The sequence below is a fragment of the Talpa europaea genome, assembly GCF_964194135.1.
Source record: "Talpa europaea genome assembly, chromosome: 3".
Lineage (NCBI taxonomy): Eukaryota > Metazoa > Chordata > Mammalia > Eulipotyphla > Talpidae > Talpa > Talpa europaea.
In genome coordinates this window covers 7,096,577-7,116,701 of record NC_140069.1, presented here as the reverse complement: position 1 = coordinate 7,116,701, position 20,125 = coordinate 7,096,577, and the positions used below count along the sequence as shown (strand labels likewise).

Genomic DNA, 20,125 nt, shown 5'->3' with positions numbered 1-20,125 from the left:
CAGGCCACTGGCTCACTTCGCATGCATCTCAGGACCATCCTCATCTGGTCCTGACAGGCACAGCAGCCTCGAGGACCACAGAACTATCACTGATTCTCCTGAAAAGCAAGTTAAATCTCAAGACTTACCCCCAGAAAACCAGTGAGTGTGCTAAGGTCTGAAGCAAGTGCCTTAGAAACCTCAGCATTTCCTACGCCAGAGGCTGAGAAACATCCTGGATGTCTGGCACCCAGTAAGGTGTGCTGAGCACACAGAGCGACATGGGGGTGCCCTCCACATACCCGTCACTTTTCTTCAGCAGGTACCCCTTCTTCTCACTGCCATATTCCTTGTTCCCCTGGAGCTGATGCATGCTGTATCCTCCCTGCCGGCTCTGGGAATCCTAGAAAAGAGAAGCCAGGGACTAAACAAACACTGGAGACAATCCTCAATCCTACTGCCATGGAGCCTTTGCCCACTGCTTGGGCAAAGTCCCCCTGAGAGAACTGGGGGACTTTTAGAGCTGCCAGGTCCTTGCTTTTTAGACGCAGAAGCTGGGCATGTAAACATCTGCCAGAGTCAGAAGCAAGTCCAAGGCAGAGCTGGGGCCTGGAGCCCAGGTCTCCTGGTTCTAGTTTAACACCCAGCTCTGCCTCAGACAAACACACCACAGTGGCAGACACCCTGACTCAAACCAGTTGACACTGGCAGCAGAGGCAAGCACAGAATGGGCTGGATAACACCCCACTGGGCCACAAAACAAAGTTCATGCAAGCTGGGTGTGTTCTTCTCTTAGCTATGCCCTTTCTCCCTTCACATATTCTGCTAAAAGAGCCACAATAAAAAGTAACCTGAGTGAGGGATTGAGAATTATAAAGTTCTTGTTTTGCAACTAACTAGCGCTCTGAAGTTTGCCTATAAATATGCTTTTAACTTAGATGATTCTATGGTGGTGCACAGCCCACGGCAGGGTGAGCCCACGACAGGGTGAGAATGGTGACAAGGCCAAGTGAACAGCACAGATGAAACAGGCCTCACTCAGCATCACCACGGCACCTTCTAGAATTGGCGTGGCCAGACATAGCCGTTACGGTGAAAATGGAAGCGACAGACCAAAATAAACTGTGGAATGAGAACATGGGGCTACAGACACAGAAGTAGGACAACATATTCTCACAAAAAGTTGACTTACTCTCCTAGACTTCGATCAGGAAGGGCAAAAGCAATAGAGGAAAAAAAGGCAGAATATTTGAAAATACAGTTAATTTCATTGACAGTCGTGTTTGCTCATAATTTAAACACTTTTTATAATCCATAGAGAAAACATGAGGGAAAGATAATACCGAACATACACACATAAACACATCTCCTTCAGCATCATTAGAGACTTTATCAAATTTTACTTCAAGTCACTGGAGTGCTAAGAAGCCTGATAGGAAAACATGAGGTACAAATTTCAGCAAGATAAAATGGCTGACAAACCTCAAGGTGTGTGCACAGGGAATTAAAAGCTCAGTGATGCCCAAAGTGAACTACTTAGAAAATGTAGAAAATGAGCTGCAAACTGTAGGATGACATTTCCCCCAAAGAACTTAATAAAGAACCAGTTCACAAGCAACCTGAAATGTGTCAATGACATGTCCGGATGCTGTATCAGCCTCTGACCATTTACGATGACCGGTGGCCTCTCCCTGGCATTAGGATCCTTTCGAATCAATAAGTATGTGCTAGTATGTGCTCAGTGAATGTAAGTTAACATAAGAGCTGAAGGAAAACTCTCTAGGACAATCTGTGTTGAAAAGCATGCCCCGCATACCTCCTAAGAGCCAGGCACGGTGATAGGCATGGAGGACACTGAATGGGACACAATTCCTGTCTTTCAGGTGGGTGCTCCACTCTGACCAACTGTCTTGCATTTGTGTAGGTGACAGAGATTTGCCTGTGTACTCACCAGGCAAACTGACTCACCGCAGGACAGCTAGCCACTGTCTTAATTAAATGAGCATTTTTTTGGTCTTTAATAGGCTAAAAACATCTAATTGGGAAATTTTTAAAAAAGATTTATTTATTTATGCATACAAGAACTGAGGTACAGACCAAAGGTGTGGGAGGTGAGAGGATTCACCAGAGTCAGAGTGGGGAACAAAACAGGCGGAGTGACTGAAATACACTGCTGAGGGGAGCAGCAGGTGAATCAGGAGAGGTCTGCTGCGCCATGTGAGTAGCTTGGCCGGCAGGAGATCGAACTCGTGCTGCAGAAGCTTCGAATTGCTTCATAGTGTGGTGCTTAACCCCTTGTGCCACCAGGGAGGCCCCTAATTGGACAGTTTTAATCAGCAAGGGAGGAGGGCGTAGGCCTCTCTTAAAGAATTCCTCTACGCGTTTACTTTTGATCAGGGCTGACCACCATGAGCTCCACAGCACTTTGGCTCCCTTTGTCTGCCCTGATGGATCCCTCCACGCCTTCTGGATGGAGGTAAGACTGAGGCTGCCCTGTGTGTCAGGCAGGCAGAGAGCAGCCTCCTCTACTAGTACCAGTGCCAGCCCCTAACAACTATCGCAGTAACAGGAGGTATTTCTGAAGCTGGCAGCAATGCGTCCATATCACTAGCACGGAACAATTAGGATGGAAAATAAGTTTGGGTGGTAAGGAACTGAGGCATGAAAAAAAAAAAAAAAAAGAAAAGAAAAGAAAAGAAAACTAGGGCCTCCCCGGTGGCGCAGCGGTTGAGCGCTGGGTTGCGAAGCTGCCCGCAACCTCAGCGGCACCGGTTCAATCCCCGGCTGCTCCCTGGCCACCAGAGGAGGGTCCCGCATGGCGTGCAGACCTCTCCTGCCGCCCGCTGCTCCCCTCAGCAGTGTACTTCGGTCCTTCTGCCTGCTCTGCTCCCCGCTCTGGCTCTGGTGGATTCTCTCACCTTCCCGTGCTTCTGACTGTACCCAGTGCATGTATAAACAAAACAAAACAAACAAATAAATAAATAAATAAAAACAAGCCTCTATTAAAAAAAAAAAAAAAAGAAAGAAAACTATGCAGCTTTCTGCTTTAACCTAAGGAAATCACATGAAAATTAATTAACCACGGATCTGGAGTCAGGGAATCTGTGCCATATCTATATCTCACCAAAATATTAAAAACAAGAGCTAGAATTTCCTTGGATATCAATTCTTACTAAAAGAATAGTTTACTTCCCTGGAACTCTTTGCATGGAATTAAACTTCACATCATCTGTCCACATAACTCCTAGTCTGTGAATATTTTAAAGCTATGCATTTTGAATCTTAACCAGTTTGCTAACCTTTAAAATACATGCGTAAGTTGTAAAAAGAAAAGCACTTATTAACAAGGATTTGGATGCTGATAACTTATGAAAACCATTATATTCTATGAACTTATCAGTAAAACATTCTTTACATATATTACTAGTCTAAATAAAACTGAAATTCTGAAGACAAACAGATTGAACAGGCCTCGCCTCAGACAAATATGCTCTTAAAGGTGAATAAAGGGGCTAAGGTCTAGACGTTGGCCTCAGAAGTCTGTTCTACTGCACTGAGCGGGAAGGAGATACTATATTTTGTCTTGCATTAACTGCCAATGAGTTTTATGGCTTAAGAAAGTCACATAAACTATTATTTCTACACTTTGAGAAATGAGGACCATTCAGCTTGCTTAGCAAGAGCTCCAGCTAAACAATAGAGGCTTTTCTTTTGTGAGAAAGTAAACCTTAGGCAAATTATGAACACTAATAATCATCTAAAAAACAAAACAAATCACAATAGAAGGAATAAAATAGACCCTGAATTCTTTGATAGCATAAAAGAAATCTGTATGTATTCAGGAAACAGAAATGCAAATGAGAAACCCATTCAGGCAAAAAAATATAAAAACTCAACTTAAATAATGGGTTTTAAATAAAACCTTGGGGAAATTCCATGATGTGAGCCAAGAAATGTAAACTATAGAATGAAATAATGGTATTATTTTTAGCTCAATTTCCTACTCTCTATTATCGGTACAGATAAATTACCTTACTTTCTTATTGGAAAACCTTATTAACATAGAAAATGCATTATATTAAGGAGTAATCTTTTTTAACTGCAAGCAATTACACCCTCTCATTGATTTAATGGGGGTTAGACATGTTGCTGGCATTGAATTTAAAACCAAACCTTTCAAAGTTCTAATGTAATGTATGAATGGAGAGGACAAAGGATTCCTTCTGTTTCATCTTACTAAATATTTATTGGTAGCTCTTGCAGGCTGGGCAACGTGCCACACACGGAGATGGGAGAAATGAGCAAATTGCAGACTTGGTCCAACAACTTGCAAACCAATTCTGATAGAGGGAGACTCAAACAAAAAGGGGAAATAGTTGGTATGGATATCACCCGAGAAGAGTTATGTAGCAAATAGATCTTTTGGGAGGTTATTATAAAAGCTTAAGATAATTAATATCACAATCATATTAGTCAATAATATTATTTTAAAAGGGAAATGAGTCCGTCAACTATCTAGGAATCTTATTTATAGCTCAAAAACTTGGAGCTTTCTTCAGTGAAGTCAAGCTAGAATCTGGTGGGGTTGAGGAGGCAAAATGATTTGTTGGGTGCTTTTATTTTTTCTGGTCATTAGTTTTAAAAATTTTATTATTTTTTCAGGTCATTTTTTAGGTTACTTTATACTTTTCTCAAATAGCAGCACTAGGTAAGAACTCTCTGGTGGTTAGTCTTTCATATTTAAGTTATTAAAAATCATTACTTTCTAAATATGTTTTGCAATAAGAGATGATAAATAGCATGAAAATGGGAAAGGCATGCTGAGAGAGATCAATTTGCACTTATAAATACTCTGGATATGGTGCTAATGAAAACTCAACATTTATCAATTTGGGGTGCAGGTAAAATAAATCAAATCATGCATTTCCTCATGCACTGAAGGAGGGCTTCTTGCAACTCTGGCCTTGAGCTAGCATGAGCAGAATACACCAGTCTCTGTGTACACAGAAAGACTGCAACAGTCGCATTGTTTTCTACCATGCAAGGACCATCCATCAATACCCAAGGACTATCATGCCTGAATTTTTCTAACTGTGGGACAAAAGTTCTACAGGACTCTTAACTCAAAACATTTCCCTTTCCAGGGCCTCCCCTGGTGGCGCAGCGGTTGAGCGCTGGGCTGCGGGCAGCCTCTGCGGGGCCGGTTTGTTTCCCGGCCGCCGACGAGGGTCCCACAAAAAACAAACAAACAAACATTTCCCTTTCCTTAGCAAAACTACACAGGCCTCCTTTGGCTGCCCAGAAGACAGAGATAATCTAAAGAGGATGTGGGGTGTACACACCACTGACTCTCCCTCAACAGCATGAAGACACACTCCTGAGTTGTGAATGGTGGGTGGGGGTGAGGGACTCCCTCCCACACTGGCGGTGTGACAGGCACACACCTGCCTCTCTCTCATCTGTTTGTTCCCGCAACCTCCCTGGCAGGAAGCTGTCAAAGGGCCTCTATGGCAGACGGACACAAAAAGATTAATAGAGTAGCCACGCTTACACTCTTAGCCCTGCTGGAAACACCGAGATCACCTACTTCTTTCTGGTCAAGTTGAAGAGAGGATTTTATTAAATCTCGGAGAGCAGTAAGCTGTTTCTTTTCTTCATCCTGGGTCTGTTTTATCTATGAGGGGAAAAGAAGATTTCTATTACTTAGTATTATAAGCAGAGTTTAATTCATCAAATATAACAATCATAGAGCTGATTTCCTCGTGTATTTTACAGTCTCATTTTTATATGTGAAGGGTAATTTTCTCATCTTATGAAAGCACCGGTGAGTTTTGAAATTAACAAATAATGCAAATACTTTCTTATTACAACATCTAGGTTAGAAAATTAATGCTGAAGTGCCCTTTTTAAAACTGAAGTTAAATTGTTTCACAAGTTCAAACATTATTTATATATTTTGTATGTCATCGTTACTTATTTTGATTTATTAGACTTGAATTTTTTCTTGACATAAAAATTTGGTATTAAGGACATACATATGGTTGTTTTTTCCAGTTAAGCTTTTGTCTCTTGCAATCATATTTGTGTTTTAATAATACAGAATTTGCTCATCTTTACTGAAGAAAATCAATTAACCTTTGCTTCTGTGGTTTCTGCCTTTACCATGATTCTATCCAAAATTGTAAAGTACAAGCATATAATTCCGTAAGTATTTATCTTGAACTTTGATTGTTTTGTTATTATTGAAAGGGTTAAATATTTGAATTTATTTTTCTTTAAGACTGTGTAGATAGCCAGCTTTGTATACAGTCCCAAATAACCACCAGTGTCCAAAAGAGCAATTTTTTTTTTTTGAGCAAATGTACTCTTTGAAACACAGTTAATAAATAATAGTGAGTCATTTGCTTCTGGTTTTTCAAAGGGTGGTGATGGGAATCCACAATTTGATTAAATGGGCCAGAAGAGAATCCTCAGGATGGCCAGAATCCAATGGGCTGATGCACATATAAAGCTTTACCACCGAGTGCTAAATGAGGGCAAAGGATTGTTGCTGCTTTATAGAAAAATCACTTGGAATTAATTGTATCCTGGACCTTGTTAACTATTTTTAAAAAATTACCAAAAAAAATACTCAGTGGTATATTTTAAAGCTATTTATCAGAATATGCAGTATTATCTTTAATTCCAAAACCTCATTTGAACATACGTGGTTATACCCATAAAACATATGCTGTTAATACTATTCATGCCAAGTGGTTTACGAGGAAAAGCCTGACATTTCTACAGATGCACTGAGTTGTTTTTTTTTTCCACAAGTTTCCCTTTTGATTTTCCTATTATGAAAGCAAAACCCAAGTATTAGGGAGGGAAATATAAAATAGCAAAATAAAAATTCATAAACCTGCCTACCCAGGACAGCCAATTTTTATGCTTTTTGGATCAAACATTCTGCAATTGCTGACTGAAGGGCAATGTCAAGGGCCCTGAGTGAGACGATCTAGAATCAACGATCACTCACTCACTCACTCCCCTGTGCTCCAAATAGCTTCATCTCTGTGCTCTGGAATGGCTGCCCACTGGTGATTCCCTAAGTGAACCTGAAGGCTCGTTGCTCCCGGGTTAGACTGGACTGACACATCACTGAACCTGCCTTCTCGTCTCTAACACTCTTCAGATCCAGATGCCAAATTCACTGACTTTTATCTATAAAACCAAGTTAAAAAGCATACATTTTATAAAGAACTTACATTATATAAATCAGCAGCTAGTTTTTCAATGTACTGTTTCAGTTTATCAGCTGTTTTCAAGCCATCTTGAAAGAAACTGAAATGGAAAATATCAGATTTACCAGCAGTGTAAAAAAATGAACCATAATTACCTGCAAAATCTGAAATTTTCTCTTTTTCTCCAAACCCCTCCATATCTCAAGAATACTTAGAAAACTCATTTCAGTATTTTATAATGGTGTACCAACAAACAAATTATGGGCACCATTCCCCATGTGCTAGTAGATACCAGACACAGAGAGTCACCATCCCAACACACTGAGGTTCATAACATGTACATTGTCTATTCACAGACCAGTCCCTCCGGGTTGGGCTATCTTTGAATTCAAGAGAAAGACACATTAACCAGCGGACTACTATCATAAAGTAGCATCGAACACTCTAAGGAGAGATGTGACTGAACTAGAAACAAGGGTGAGAGGAAAGTCAGCATGCACTCAGTTCCCCAGAAGGCCCCGTGTTCCAGCACATGCTGGAGACAGGCTGTTGAATGAATGGCCTGGATGGATCCAGAAAGATAAGAGGCTGCATTATTTCATTTGGAATAATAACGAGCGCCAATATGTTGAGCATTTATCATATGTCCAGCGCTTTATATGATTTTATGCCTCACAACAACCCTAATGAGTTAATAAACACTTCGATGTCATCTCCATTTTAAAGGGTAAACTGAGGCACAAAGTATGTAAATAACTGGCTCAAACTGTTCACAAAACTAGTAGGTGGCAGAACCATGGTTCAGGCGCAGGCTCTGCTGCTATAGACATGCATGAACACAATTTTAATTAATACCTTTTTTCAGTTCTTTTGGGTCTATAACTAGAAATGGGACTGGTAGACCCACTGCTAATGCCTATAGTTTAACTCCATGTTAAACTTTCTGAGGACTTGCCAAATTGTTATCTAAAACAGTCACCTCAATTTATACTTCTAGCAGCTGTGTATTAAGGGTTCTCATTTTCCACGATATCACCAAAATTTATTTTCTGTTTTGTGGTGGTTGTTTGAACATTGTTGTTTCGATTTGCATTTCTCTAATGACGAATGATGCTGTCTTTTTCCATGAGCTTTTTGGCAATTTGTACATTGGGGTTTTTTGGAAAAACCTCTACCCATTTTTAAGTTGAGTTGTTTTATCTTTTTGTTCTTGTCAGAGTTCTTTATATATTAAGGATATTACATCTTTTTCAGAGAAATGATTTGCAAATATTTTCTCCCATTCTGTAGGTTATCTTTTCAATTTCTTAATAGTGTCCGTTCACTTACAACAGTTTTAAATTTTGAAGTCTAATTTATCTATTTTTCCTGTGGTTCCTTGTGCTTTCTTTGTTTTGACACATATTCATGAAGCATCTATGAAACGAACGAATGTGGCTCTGGGCAAGTTAAGATCTTCTCTGAGCAACCACTTCCTGGCCACTCTTGATCAATGTTAGTGTTTATTATCTCTATGATGAAGGATAATAAAGTAATATTTGTAAATGTGTTTGATTCTGCAGATCCTAATGACACCTATTGGGTGGTAAAAGGAGTGGATGAGTAGTAGGATAATATGTTTGTTTGGAAAACAGCGTGCTACTGATAATGTTCATGTTTGAAAGGGAGGAACAATGAGTGTGGGTGAGCTGAAATGGGTAACAAAAGTCAAAAGCTTTTCTCTTCTGCTTCCTCCAGCCTCTGCAGCCACCATGGTACTACAACTATGCAAGGTGCCACCAGGGCAAAACTTAAGTACCACTTGATTTGACATTGAAAATCATTTTGGGAACTGGAATAAGTACTTGCAATATGAAATTGCTCTTTTTAAAAAGTCTAAATAAACAAGGCTTTATAGGTCTGTTGTGTGTCTATCAAGGGTTTGAAGGGCTGGACTAACATAGGAAAGGTAGAAGTAGTCCTCGAGAGAAAACAGCTCTGGCTTCTTGCTGTGATAGAATCTGTGGTTCAACGTTGGGGCAATGAGGGCTGAACTCTATTATTTCCCAGTTCTGTTAGTTGATACTTTTGACTTTCTGTCCACAGGAAGTTATTACTGGGTCGGGCTCCCTTCTGCTGATCTCTCTCTGCCTTGAAGGGAGACTCCCCTACCAGATCCCAATGGTCATAGGCTGGTCATCCTCCAAGTTCAATCCCGAGTGCCACCACCTCCCTCAAGGAACCCTCCAAATCTCTCCTCGCAGTGCCTTGAGTTATCAGTCACTTCCTACATCCCTTATGACTATTGATGGACCTGATCTACATCCACTGAGAATCATCACAGCAGCAAACACGCGCAGTGGTAGCAGGCCCGGGTGGACCACACCCTCTGCGTCATCTCACTAAATTCTCGCATCTTTGAAAATTCCAAGGTGGGTTTTAGAACCTTAATCTCATGTCACAGATGAGGATACTGTGGTTCAGAGACACTCCTCATGGAGATCTCACGGGTACCCAGTGGCAGAATTTGACCTTATCTCTCTGACTTAAGTCCTGCCCCTTCTCCAGAGTCAGTGCTGACTTCCTGGATGTTTTGATGGAAGACAAAGATCTTCCAAAGATATAACAATATTAAAAGAAATAAGAGAGACTATCAAAGGAAACTATAAATTTTAACTTTTCAGAGAGTAGTATTTTATCTAGAACTAACGATCTTTATAATTTTTTAAAGTGGGTTGGATATTTTTGGTGTTTTATTAAAAATGGAAAAAGTTATTTTAGTTAGCACTGTGGTACTTCCTTCCCTCTCCCTTGCCCAGGCAGGGCCCTCAAACGTCAGGGAAAGGCAGCCCCCCTGAAAGGAGAGTGAGGGTGAAAGCAGGGGCTTCTCTGGCTACAAGACGGCGTCTGCCTATAATTATGAGCGCTGTCTGCACCATGCTGGCCTACGGACGCAACACAGACTTTAACAGTAATGGGCATTTTTTCTCCCCACAAAAATCTTCCAGAAAATTCATGAAGCTAACCCAGTAAGTAAACAAGAAATGAAAAAGCAAATGTGCTGCCACAGATTTTCAAACATAATAAAAAGGCACCTCTGCAAGGAAACAACACTAGAACTGGACAATCGCTCTCTCTCGAACCATCACCGGTGGTAAGGAAGGCTCTTCAGGCTGTCAAGGACATCAGCTTGTGCAAATAAGCAAGCAGGTTCCAGCAAGAGGTACACGAACTTGAGTTACTGATTTATAGAAACACCATGCTATTTCTCATCATTTGGCCACGGAAGGTCCTTACATCACGAGTATAGTGACCAAATGAAGACCCAAAAGAGGGAATGAGTAAGGAAACCGGAAAAGTGACAGGGCCTTACTTGCTAATATGATGGTAACGTCCACTTACTTGCACTGTGCGTGGTAATACTTGATAAGATTTTGCAGCAGATCCACACCTTTTTTGGTCTTGATTTCATTAACTTTAATGAGATACTGTGGAAATAAAACAGAATTTTGTGCGGGTCACTTCAGACAGGCCTCTTCAGTCACAGGCTGGAGTGTCAGAAAAGCAATCACGCATACTGCACCTCAGCTGTCTGAAGACAGTGGGAGTCTGACTTAGGGAACGCTGATCTGGCAGTCACAGGTGGACAAAACTGATTAGGGGGTTAGCATCTTACATACTTAAGGTTAGTTGACTAGACAAGCAGAAATCAAACCCAACAAAACATTCTGAATAATTGATTATTTCCCCCTGGTGCAGTGGATCTCAAACTTCTGGCTCACACCACCATAACCTTCCTGTTCTTTGCAGAAAACCAGTCCAGTGGCATTCTCTTCACGGGACATGCTGCATGATAGTGAGACTTTCAGACCAAGGAAGTGAATTAGAAAGAATCTTTGCTACTATGGAATTGAAGAATAAAAATGACAATGCAAGTTTGTGCAAGTGCAAGTGACTATTCATTAGTAATTCTAACTTTCATAATTGGTCAAGATCTTTTGTTTATATTGTTTACTTGATTTGTGATGTGAAAGTATTTACGAGTAACAAGTTCACGAAGGAGTTAAGTTCATGACTGGGGTGGAGGGGAAGAAACAAGGGAAAAAATTGAGGAGGGAAACTTAAAAATTGAGAAAATTCTATCCATTTTAGTATTTTACAAAAAATGCTAAAGGAACTCCAGCACTCTCATCAGCTCTAGGTAAGAGTCCAACATTCAGTGGGAACCGGTTTGAGACCCACTGCTCTAAGTTTAAGGCCACATGCTTTCCACTGCATTTTTTCCCTGTTAACTCAGATTTCTTAATGACTACTTCACTTAAGCTTTCAATCAAACTAGACACATGCTTAAAAAAAGAAACATGCTCTAACCCTGCACCAGTAAAATGTACTATTCACCAGTGTTACCCTCACCCAAATTTTTTTCCACACTCAATCACAAGCAACATTAAAGTTCTCACCAGAGAATCCCGTTTAGGCTTAAAGAGCCCCATAGGACCGAGGCTCAAAACAAGAGACAACAGTGAAATGGTGGATCCCAAAAGGCTTGGAGAAAAATGGAGATTAGAATCCTTAAGAAACTTCCCTCTGCTAATAATCACAGCCTGCATTTAAGCATAAATACTGCTAAAAGCAGGAAAGATGACAGTTAATACAATTCTGGGCAAATGGCTGAAGAGTGCGTTCTTACTTCGCACATTTGGAGCTGAAAGAGGCGTCGCTCCTTCTCCATTTCTTCTGCGATCTCCGCCCCGGTGATCTCGGTGCGAATCATCCCGTGCTGTTTTGCATGCTCTCTTTTCTCCTTCTCAATTTTTGTACTGAAATTTAAACAGATGTCATCATTTAAAAAAAAAAAAAAAAGTAATGTGCCACATTCACATTTCCCTTTAAGTTGAGTGCCTTGATTACGTCTTAATTACTAAAGTTAGGAGGCAGGAATTCTTACTAGAATTTATCAAAAGTAAAAAATCTAAGTTCAAAGAGAATAAATACTTTGTATATGGCTTTCCACCTAGGGAAACTTCTAACACATGGATTAATATAAATCCCTTCCCATTTTGGTTGGTTTGAAGAAATCCTGAGTTTACTTTTTCTTGGGTAAATCACTCTAAGATGAATAGTTGGAGATCAGAAAGTTGGAGGTCTGAGGTACAGTGTATATTGATTATCAACAGATTATGAAACTTAGAACGACTTCAAGACAAAGTCCATAATGAAGCTTTGTGGGTAGGCACAAAAATCACTCAAGGGTAATTTCCAAAACTCCTCTCAACTCGGGCTGTTTCTGTATCCCAGTAACACAGTTTATCACTCAACCACGTGGCACTGGATTGTACAAAATAAGGACTGTGAGAAATCCCAGTCTCTAATTTGGAATCCTATGAAAATGTTCCTCAGTGGGGAGGTCGCAGGGGAGCCAGGAAAAGGAGGGCCCAGGACCTGAGGCCACGCTTGGCTCTGACAGACGACACCCCGGTAAGGACATCCGTGGTCACAGGCCTCTTTCTGAAAATTCGTTTCACTTGAAACAGACTCTAATTTCGGAAACAGCCTATAATTTCCAGTTGTGAATGCAAAGACTAACTGATTTAGCCTTCAAATCTTTTAAATTGTGGTGGTGGGAAATCAAACACCAAAGAAAGCTGACATCTTTGCCCACGTACACACAGTGGAAAATTAATCCACCCTCCCAATGGGAAATCAACGACAGACCTGGTTGGGTTTCACTGTACTATCCTCACGTTGTATCTATGCAACCCCTTCCTCAGGCCACCATGGCAGTCACACAGGGTGAAGCAAGGATCGGACCAGGAGAAAATGCACCTCAACTCTCTCTCCACTGGGGAGGACAGGAAAAGCAGCAGGAAGTCAAAGTCACTTGAGAAGCAACATGAAGGGCATCGCCCAGTGGTGATGACAGACTTCTGGGTCAATCAGCCAACTCGAGCACATGTATCATTTCTTCTTCCTTCCAACCCCACTGAACTAATGGCAAGGTCATTTAAAGATAAATAAATAAAGGCATAATCTCCCAAAGACAAGAACTGGGAACCAAAAAGGAGGAGAGAGTAACAAATATTTGGAAGAATAAGTCTAAGAAGAGAAAGACTAAGAGAAAGTCTGCACCGCAAACAGTAGGGCTCCCTGACTCCCTGCCCGTGGAGCTTCCAAAATGTCGCTGTATACAATCACGGATGGGGGCTGAGGGATCTGAGTGGCCCCAGAAGACAGACTTCTAGACAGTGACATTTAGAACACAAGTGATAAAAAAGCTATCTTGACATCCTAAAACTTAAAACCCCAAAAGGCCAGCCACTGCTTTCCTGACAAGCCCTGTTGATGTACATGAGCTTCTGACCAGTCTCTGGGTGCCCTGCTCTGAAATGTGAACGGGCAGAAAAGGATGCAAGATAATGCTTGAGAAAAGGTTCCAGAATGAAAACAAGAGCTCACAGGAGCAAAAGGCAGAGGTGTGGGTGGAGGGAAGTAAACTAGAGGCAACCGGGAGCAGAACGAGTTGCAGCTCTCAGATCCATGGTTGACAGTCACTCTCAGTCACGAAGGCCACTTGACTGCGAAAGTACATGTCACTCCAGAAAACTAGCACTGGAGATGTAGCTACTTTCACCTACCTCTTAGACCTTACAAGGACGGGTAAACAATTTTTATCTAGAAGGTATTAGTTGAGGGCTGTGTTCTTCTTCCAGTTACTCTTTTGTCTTTTTTAAATGGAAACTCACAAAAATTTTAAAAAGGGCTTAAAAAAAATCAAATAAAACATCACTTACAACTTTGTCTCATAATCTTTCCAAGCTTTGTCAAATGGCTTCTTGAGATCCTTAGAAAAAACAAAATAGAAACTGAGTGTACATTTTGCTTAAAGGTGAATAAAGAATTCTGAAACATCTTTTTTTTCTTTTATATATTTTTTCACATCAGCTTTCATTTTTGCACAATGTATGCATTTTCATCTTGGTTATAGTTCCCATACAATTCCCAACCCCCCCTTGGTTTGTGTGTCTCTGATTTATAGTTGCTTGTTGATTTTGATTTTTACTTTTTTTATAATTAGGTTTTTTTCCTGGTCCCTTATTTAGGTTTTCTAAATTCCTGCTGTGAGTGAGACCATTGCTATTTTTCTTTTTCTTTCTGGCTTATTTCACTGAGCATGATCCCTTCCAGCGCCATCCATGTTACTGCAAATGGCATGAATTTATCTTTTCTGATTGCTGAGTAATATTCCATGGTGTATATGTACCACATCTTCTTGATCCAGTCATCCATTTTTGGGCATTTGGGTTATGAAACATCTTAGCAGGGATGCCTTCCTCTAGGACACATGGAGCTTCACCAAGACACTTTCACACATGGCATCCCATGGAAAGCTGGCTGCTGCAGCGGGACCCAGTGATTTAGCCAAGGTACAGTGCAACCCCCTCTCCCGGCCACTAAGGTCCTTCCAGCTTCCCAAAAGCGTCTCATCTTGCTCCTTTGCCAATGATCATTTTCCATGCCGGAAATGTTCAGAGTGCCTTTGTAAGGACAGGAATGGCACAGTGCAGGTTTTCTATATCCAGCAGACGGAGTAAAGGAGGAGTCAGAGTCCTCAGTGGCTTTTGCAGCCTTTTATTGGGGTTACCAGGTACACAGCAGGCAGGGGTGCTGGGGGTCGGGAGGCTGGCAGGCCTCCCAGCCCCCAGCAAGTCTTCATGCTGGGCTCTCCGGCCTTCTCTCACGTTCTCTCTGCTCTTCTTATGACTCTGCTTCTCTCTTGGCTTCTCTGCTCCTGTTCGTTCCTGGCTTCTGCTGGCATCCCCGCGACGCTGCCCTTAAAAGCCCAGTCTCAGCCCAGGTGAATCCCATCTACCTACGCCCACACCCTACTCCAGGTGCCGCCATCAGGCATGCATTCAGGACCACAGGGTTCTGTCATCTATCCTGATGGCGGGAGGGCAGAAAAGCCTGATACTTTTACCCTACAGCCTTTCAAACAGCATACCGCTCTGATCTTGAGAGAAAAAAAATCATTCCTTTAAAGTGAAAATCAAATTCCTGAACACTTACTCCTTTGACTCCTTTTAGGTCTCCTTTCAACAAGGAATCCAAGGTGAAGATCACATTGTGGCTCAGACCCTGGAGCTGAAAAGCAAAACACAGATGGGAGACGATTAAAAGGCAGGCGGTAACAGAACAGTAAAACCAGCCAATGTGGGCTGAGCGTTCTCCACACCAGGGCGGTGCAGGGTCCTGCTCATGGCTGTGTCCTCCGCACTTTGAACCCACTGAAGACAATATATTCCGGAAGGGCAGGCGACAGCTCAGGCACAAGTTTTTTCAGTGTTCTGAAGCAGAGGTCTGGATCACCTGGGTTTTATGATGGTTCAAGGCGTCTACCTAAGAGGGCGTTTGTATGCTCACTGCTCTATTTCCAGAAGCTAGAACACTGCCTGTCAGAGTAGCTGCTTCATGAGTATTTGTAGAAAGAAGGAAACAGAGAATCATGTGTACACAGTTCTTTCCCACGGGACTGTTTATGCCGATGAAAGGTTCAGTGCTTATCAATAGTGGACTGATGAAATAAATTCTGGAAGGTCTAAACAGCCACAAAAATGGTTAAGTTCTTTATGTCCAACTTTGGAAATGTCTCCGACACAAATGTTAGGTGAAAAAAAATATTCACAGAGTACACAGATTTGTACAAAAAGAGGACAAACTCTGTCTATGTGGAAATCCCTTCTGGAAGGACAGAGTGACCTGCTGCTGCTGCTCTCCTCAGGGAAGGACATGGGTGTGAAGGGAGAGGAGAGGATTTTACTGTTTACTTTTTGGCATTAAAAAAATTTGCTTTTTGGTAACAAGTACCTTATTGTTATTCAAAAAAAGTAAAAATTCTAAAGCAAAAAAAAGAAAAAACAGACATTAGAAACCATTTTTAACTTTTTTTTTTTAACCAATGCCTCAAATCCTTTGTGAAATAAAGCAGAAAACAAACAAATGCAGTGATCTGAAGGCTGTATTGCAAAATAAAAGAAGTAGGAAACTCTGTGGTTAGTACTGAATAGTGGGGGCTGTTTGGAAGGAAAAGTCTTCAGAAGTCACGGATTCACCACATAATAAACACAGGTCGTGACATTGCAATGCCATCGCTGTGGTCAGGCATGGGGCAGGCGGTGGTGGGCTGGAGCCGCACGGATGGAAAGCCCCAAGAATTCAGAATTTCTTTGTGGTTATCCACACACAACCTTGGAGGCTGATAAGAAACCACGGCAGCAAAAATATCGTGTATCATGATTTCAGAATCTTTCCAGTGCACAGTGAATGGAAAGGCTGTAGAAAAAAATTTAAATGGAGACTCTTCCTAATGTACTTCCCAGGAATAAATACATTAATTCATAAAAACTGGCAAAGGAGATATGTTTTAAGTATCATTGTTTAAGAAGAATAACTCCCTGTCATTATAAAGACACAGAGACACGTCAAAGAGAAAGCAGGCGCACGTCTTTTTTTAGTTTTATTTTGCCACGGAGGCTGGGGCTGAGTATGTTGTAACAGTGGTGAGCTTTGACGCAGCTCCCCAGGGGGTGAGCAGCCACCCCCACTGCGGAGGATGGAGAGACCCGGCCTTTCAGGTGTTGTGCTCAGGAGAGCCTCCGCAGGAATCCGGTGAAGGCAGGGTCTTCTCAGAGGCTGAGGCCACGCCAAGCCCTCAAGATGGTGAGCTGCCACAGGTGCCCATGTCCATCTTAAGGACACTTTTTTGGAGCTATTTATCGATGGGTAAACCAAAATTACCTCCCATGGTGACCTCCAGGAAGACAAAACCTATTTTCTCAGCTATTTTAAGGTCTTTTTTGTGACAGAGTTGGAATACACAACTTTACATAATTTTCCTAGACTTTTATTTTCTAGTTCTACCAGGAATCTTTTCATGGCCTGAGAAAGAGCTGCAAACGAATGAGCAGAAACACACATGTGGACGATCACAATCTTGCCAACATAAGACAATGATAACGGGGCCAGCGGTCTTCCTGTGGCACCTTCATTATCGTCAGTGGCTTTATAAAAAAGCCTTTCAAGTCTACTATATCATGATTTCCCTTTTATTTTACTAAGACTCTATTGATTGCTCCATTTCCACTTACTGAACTTCCGATCCATTTCCTTCCTTTGATGGTAAAGTCTGATGACCCCACGAGCTCTTTACATGATTCAAGATTACAAGGGGTTCAAGAGTATGTTTAAAACACACATCTTCTTCTATCTTATTAAGCAAGGAACACATTAAAAATGATTTCAAGAATGATTTCCCAACAAATTGCTATTTATTTCCTCCCTCACGAAAGGCCCAGTTACCTTGCTAGCATATACATTGTGTCCGACCAGAAATCTGGAATAACTCAGAAGTCTATGCTTTCATTCTGCAAAACTGACTGGTTTAAGCAAACAAACGGTAATTAATATTGGCTTTGATAAAAACAATCACTTACTCCTTTCAATTTTTTACACACTACCAGACCCTCTACAAGCAGCCCACATAACCCGAGTCATCAGGAGACCTTCATGAACTTTCTCCACATATATGAAACACCAGTCTTCTGCCCTGGTTATTTTCAGCCACTGTATAATTTTACCACAAAATGAAATAATCTTATTGACTCATTTACTAATCTATCACACGTCTTTCCTCTCTAAAAGGTGTGCTTCTGAAGGGGAGGCATCCCCATCTGTTTTGGTGATCAACCGACCTGATCCCCGAGCAGGAATCAGGAATAGCTGGATGGCCTCACAACATATGGCACTTCCGGCCTGCCTGCTTTGGGGTTGGGGGCTGGACCTAGACCATGGGGAGAGGTGGTTTCCTCCCTGGGGAGCCACACCTCTCCCAGCGGGCCACCACAGCTCCATGCACAAGCCCCTGAATCAACTAAAAGAACACTATTGGCTTGCTCTGTGGTCTCTCTGCACTGCCCTTCTACAGACAGGAACAGTTTCTCTGCAAGTAAGCTAATGCTGATCTGCTGACTTGTGCAACACATTGGAAAATCCAATTAAAATAATGAGCCAGCTCCCAGCAGTTAAGCCCACGGTTCCCTGGTATAAATTAGGTGTTCTGTCCCATGTGTTAACTCCTTCATGCCCTAGAGTTATCACCTCGGAGCTATTTAAAGTTGGGGCCTTGTGATGAGGATGGTTTCCAGGATATTATGACAGAGGAAAGAGTTCTCAGCAGGGCCCAAGAGCCCAGAGGCATGTGAACCTGGGGACTCTGGGCTAACTTTTCAACCTTACAGACTTGGCTCCTGGGTAAAAGAGACACCCTGCGGCAAGTTCTTGCAAGCACCCACACTGAAGGCATGAGAGAGAAACCAACTCAGAAACGCCCCCACTTTGCAGCAAGCCCAGGGCTGTGGCATTTACAAGCGCTACTTCACTGACTACCCCTGACGCCTTCACAAGGAACATGACTGCACGTTCAAATGCAGCCGCTAGCTAGGTGGAGGGGCAGGCCATGAACCTGGTCTAGCTCCAGATCAATGAACTGTCTGCAGCACTATCTTCTTGGAGATACCAGAAGCACTGCAATGAAAACGATACTCTAGCAAAGAAAATGCAACAGTACTGACCTATTAAACTATTTTATTTGGTTGCACATATGCATTAAGGGATAGAAAAAATAATGTGTGGAAGGCACTTACAAATCCAACACAGGTGAGAGTCACTGAGACACATTACCCTCTGCTCAAAGATTTGTGGGTGGTGATACTCAGCTAGGTATCTGCTTGGGCGATACCTTCTAGGTATCTAGGTATCTAGGTATCTAGAAGGTCGTGTGACCTTCTAGAGACTTCCACGTCTTGCTTATAAAGTAGGATGACAGGGCCGCCCTCCCATGCTCTTAAGGGGACTTGCAGGAGGTACAGACATGGCCGCCTTGCTTGCAAAAGGCTGGCACCACGCAGACCCTTACTAAAATGTAACGAGACTGATCTTCTTAGAATTCTTTAGACTTGAAGAGCTCTGCAGTAGTGAGGAAAAAATAAAATAACATTTCAGATACTGGAACAGATCTTCTGAGGCTGGGGTAGTGGGCAGTGGGAATCCCAAATGTCCTTCAAAGTGTTCCACGTTCCCCTTTTGGATAAGTTTTGCCTCTTGCTGCAAGGCAGGTTCTAGGATCTGTAAGATGATACATTCTGTTATGCCATGCCCTCTTCAAGGTAGAGCAGCCTGACTTTGATAGATTAAAATGACAGATGGCACTGCTGACCTGTTATCTAAAGTTATGGCTCATAACAGCGCCGTAAGATGGGTCTGACTCTCATCCAATCAGTAAGGAAATAGGCTCAGAGAGGTTAAGTAACTCGCCCTAGGTTAAACAGTGAGAAGGGCACATGGTCATGCTATTCACTGAAGTTGTTACTGAACATTCTCATTCCCGGCATCACGCAGTGAGAGCGATCTTTTCATCAGCTTAAAATCCATCAAGGCTGCCGAGAGAACTGGATTCAAATCCAGTCTCCCAGTTTAGACTGGCCCTGGCAATAGCCTTACGCCCCTCTCCTCATTTCTACTTCCTTTCAGTCATGCAGCCTTTTACCAGCTTCTTGACCCAGGAACATTCTCCGCCTTAGCACATGCTTACAATTGTCTGGAACTGCTCCTTTGGCTACCAGCAGAGTCCTCTCATCTCTGTGTCACCTCCTCAGAGATCCTGACTCTTCGAAACAAGCCCCTTCACCCTCTTCCATTATTCTTAAGCAGGCAGAAAAGGCTCACTCTGGGCGAGTGCTGCATCTTACCGGCGCTCACTGTCTAGGGCAGCCTCTTGAAGGCAGCAGCTCCCCTGTCCCGCCCTCCAGTGTTACATCAACCGCAGTACAGTGCAGTTGTGTCTCATAGTCTAAATAAATGCTGTGAACTGGATGAACACATGAATTTCC

General features: G+C 42.2%; 1 protein-coding gene across 4 annotated transcripts in view; it reads right to left on the bottom strand.

The window, feature by feature from the left end:
- ASAP1 (ArfGAP with SH3 domain, ankyrin repeat and PH domain 1) overlaps positions 1–20,125 on the bottom strand; it is a gene marked incomplete at both ends in the record, with an annotated part of 251,064 nt that overhangs the window by 61,068 nt on the left and 169,871 nt on the right. For 2 of the 4 annotated variants that reach the window (XM_084230492.1, XM_084230494.1), the window contains 7 exons: positions 282–382; positions 5,531–5,653; positions 7,227–7,302; positions 10,584–10,669; positions 11,872–12,001; positions 13,973–14,022; positions 15,249–15,323. In XM_084230492.1, coding sequence (XP_084086618.1) covers positions 282–382; positions 5,531–5,653; positions 7,227–7,302; positions 10,584–10,669; positions 11,872–12,001; positions 13,973–14,022; positions 15,249–15,323 — 641 coding nt within the window. The remainder of the gene's footprint in view (positions 1–281; positions 383–5,530; positions 5,654–7,226; positions 7,303–10,583; positions 10,670–11,871; positions 12,002–13,972; positions 14,023–15,248; positions 15,324–20,125) is intronic. The other 2 variants (XM_084230493.1, XM_084230495.1) reach the window with 1 other exon arrangement.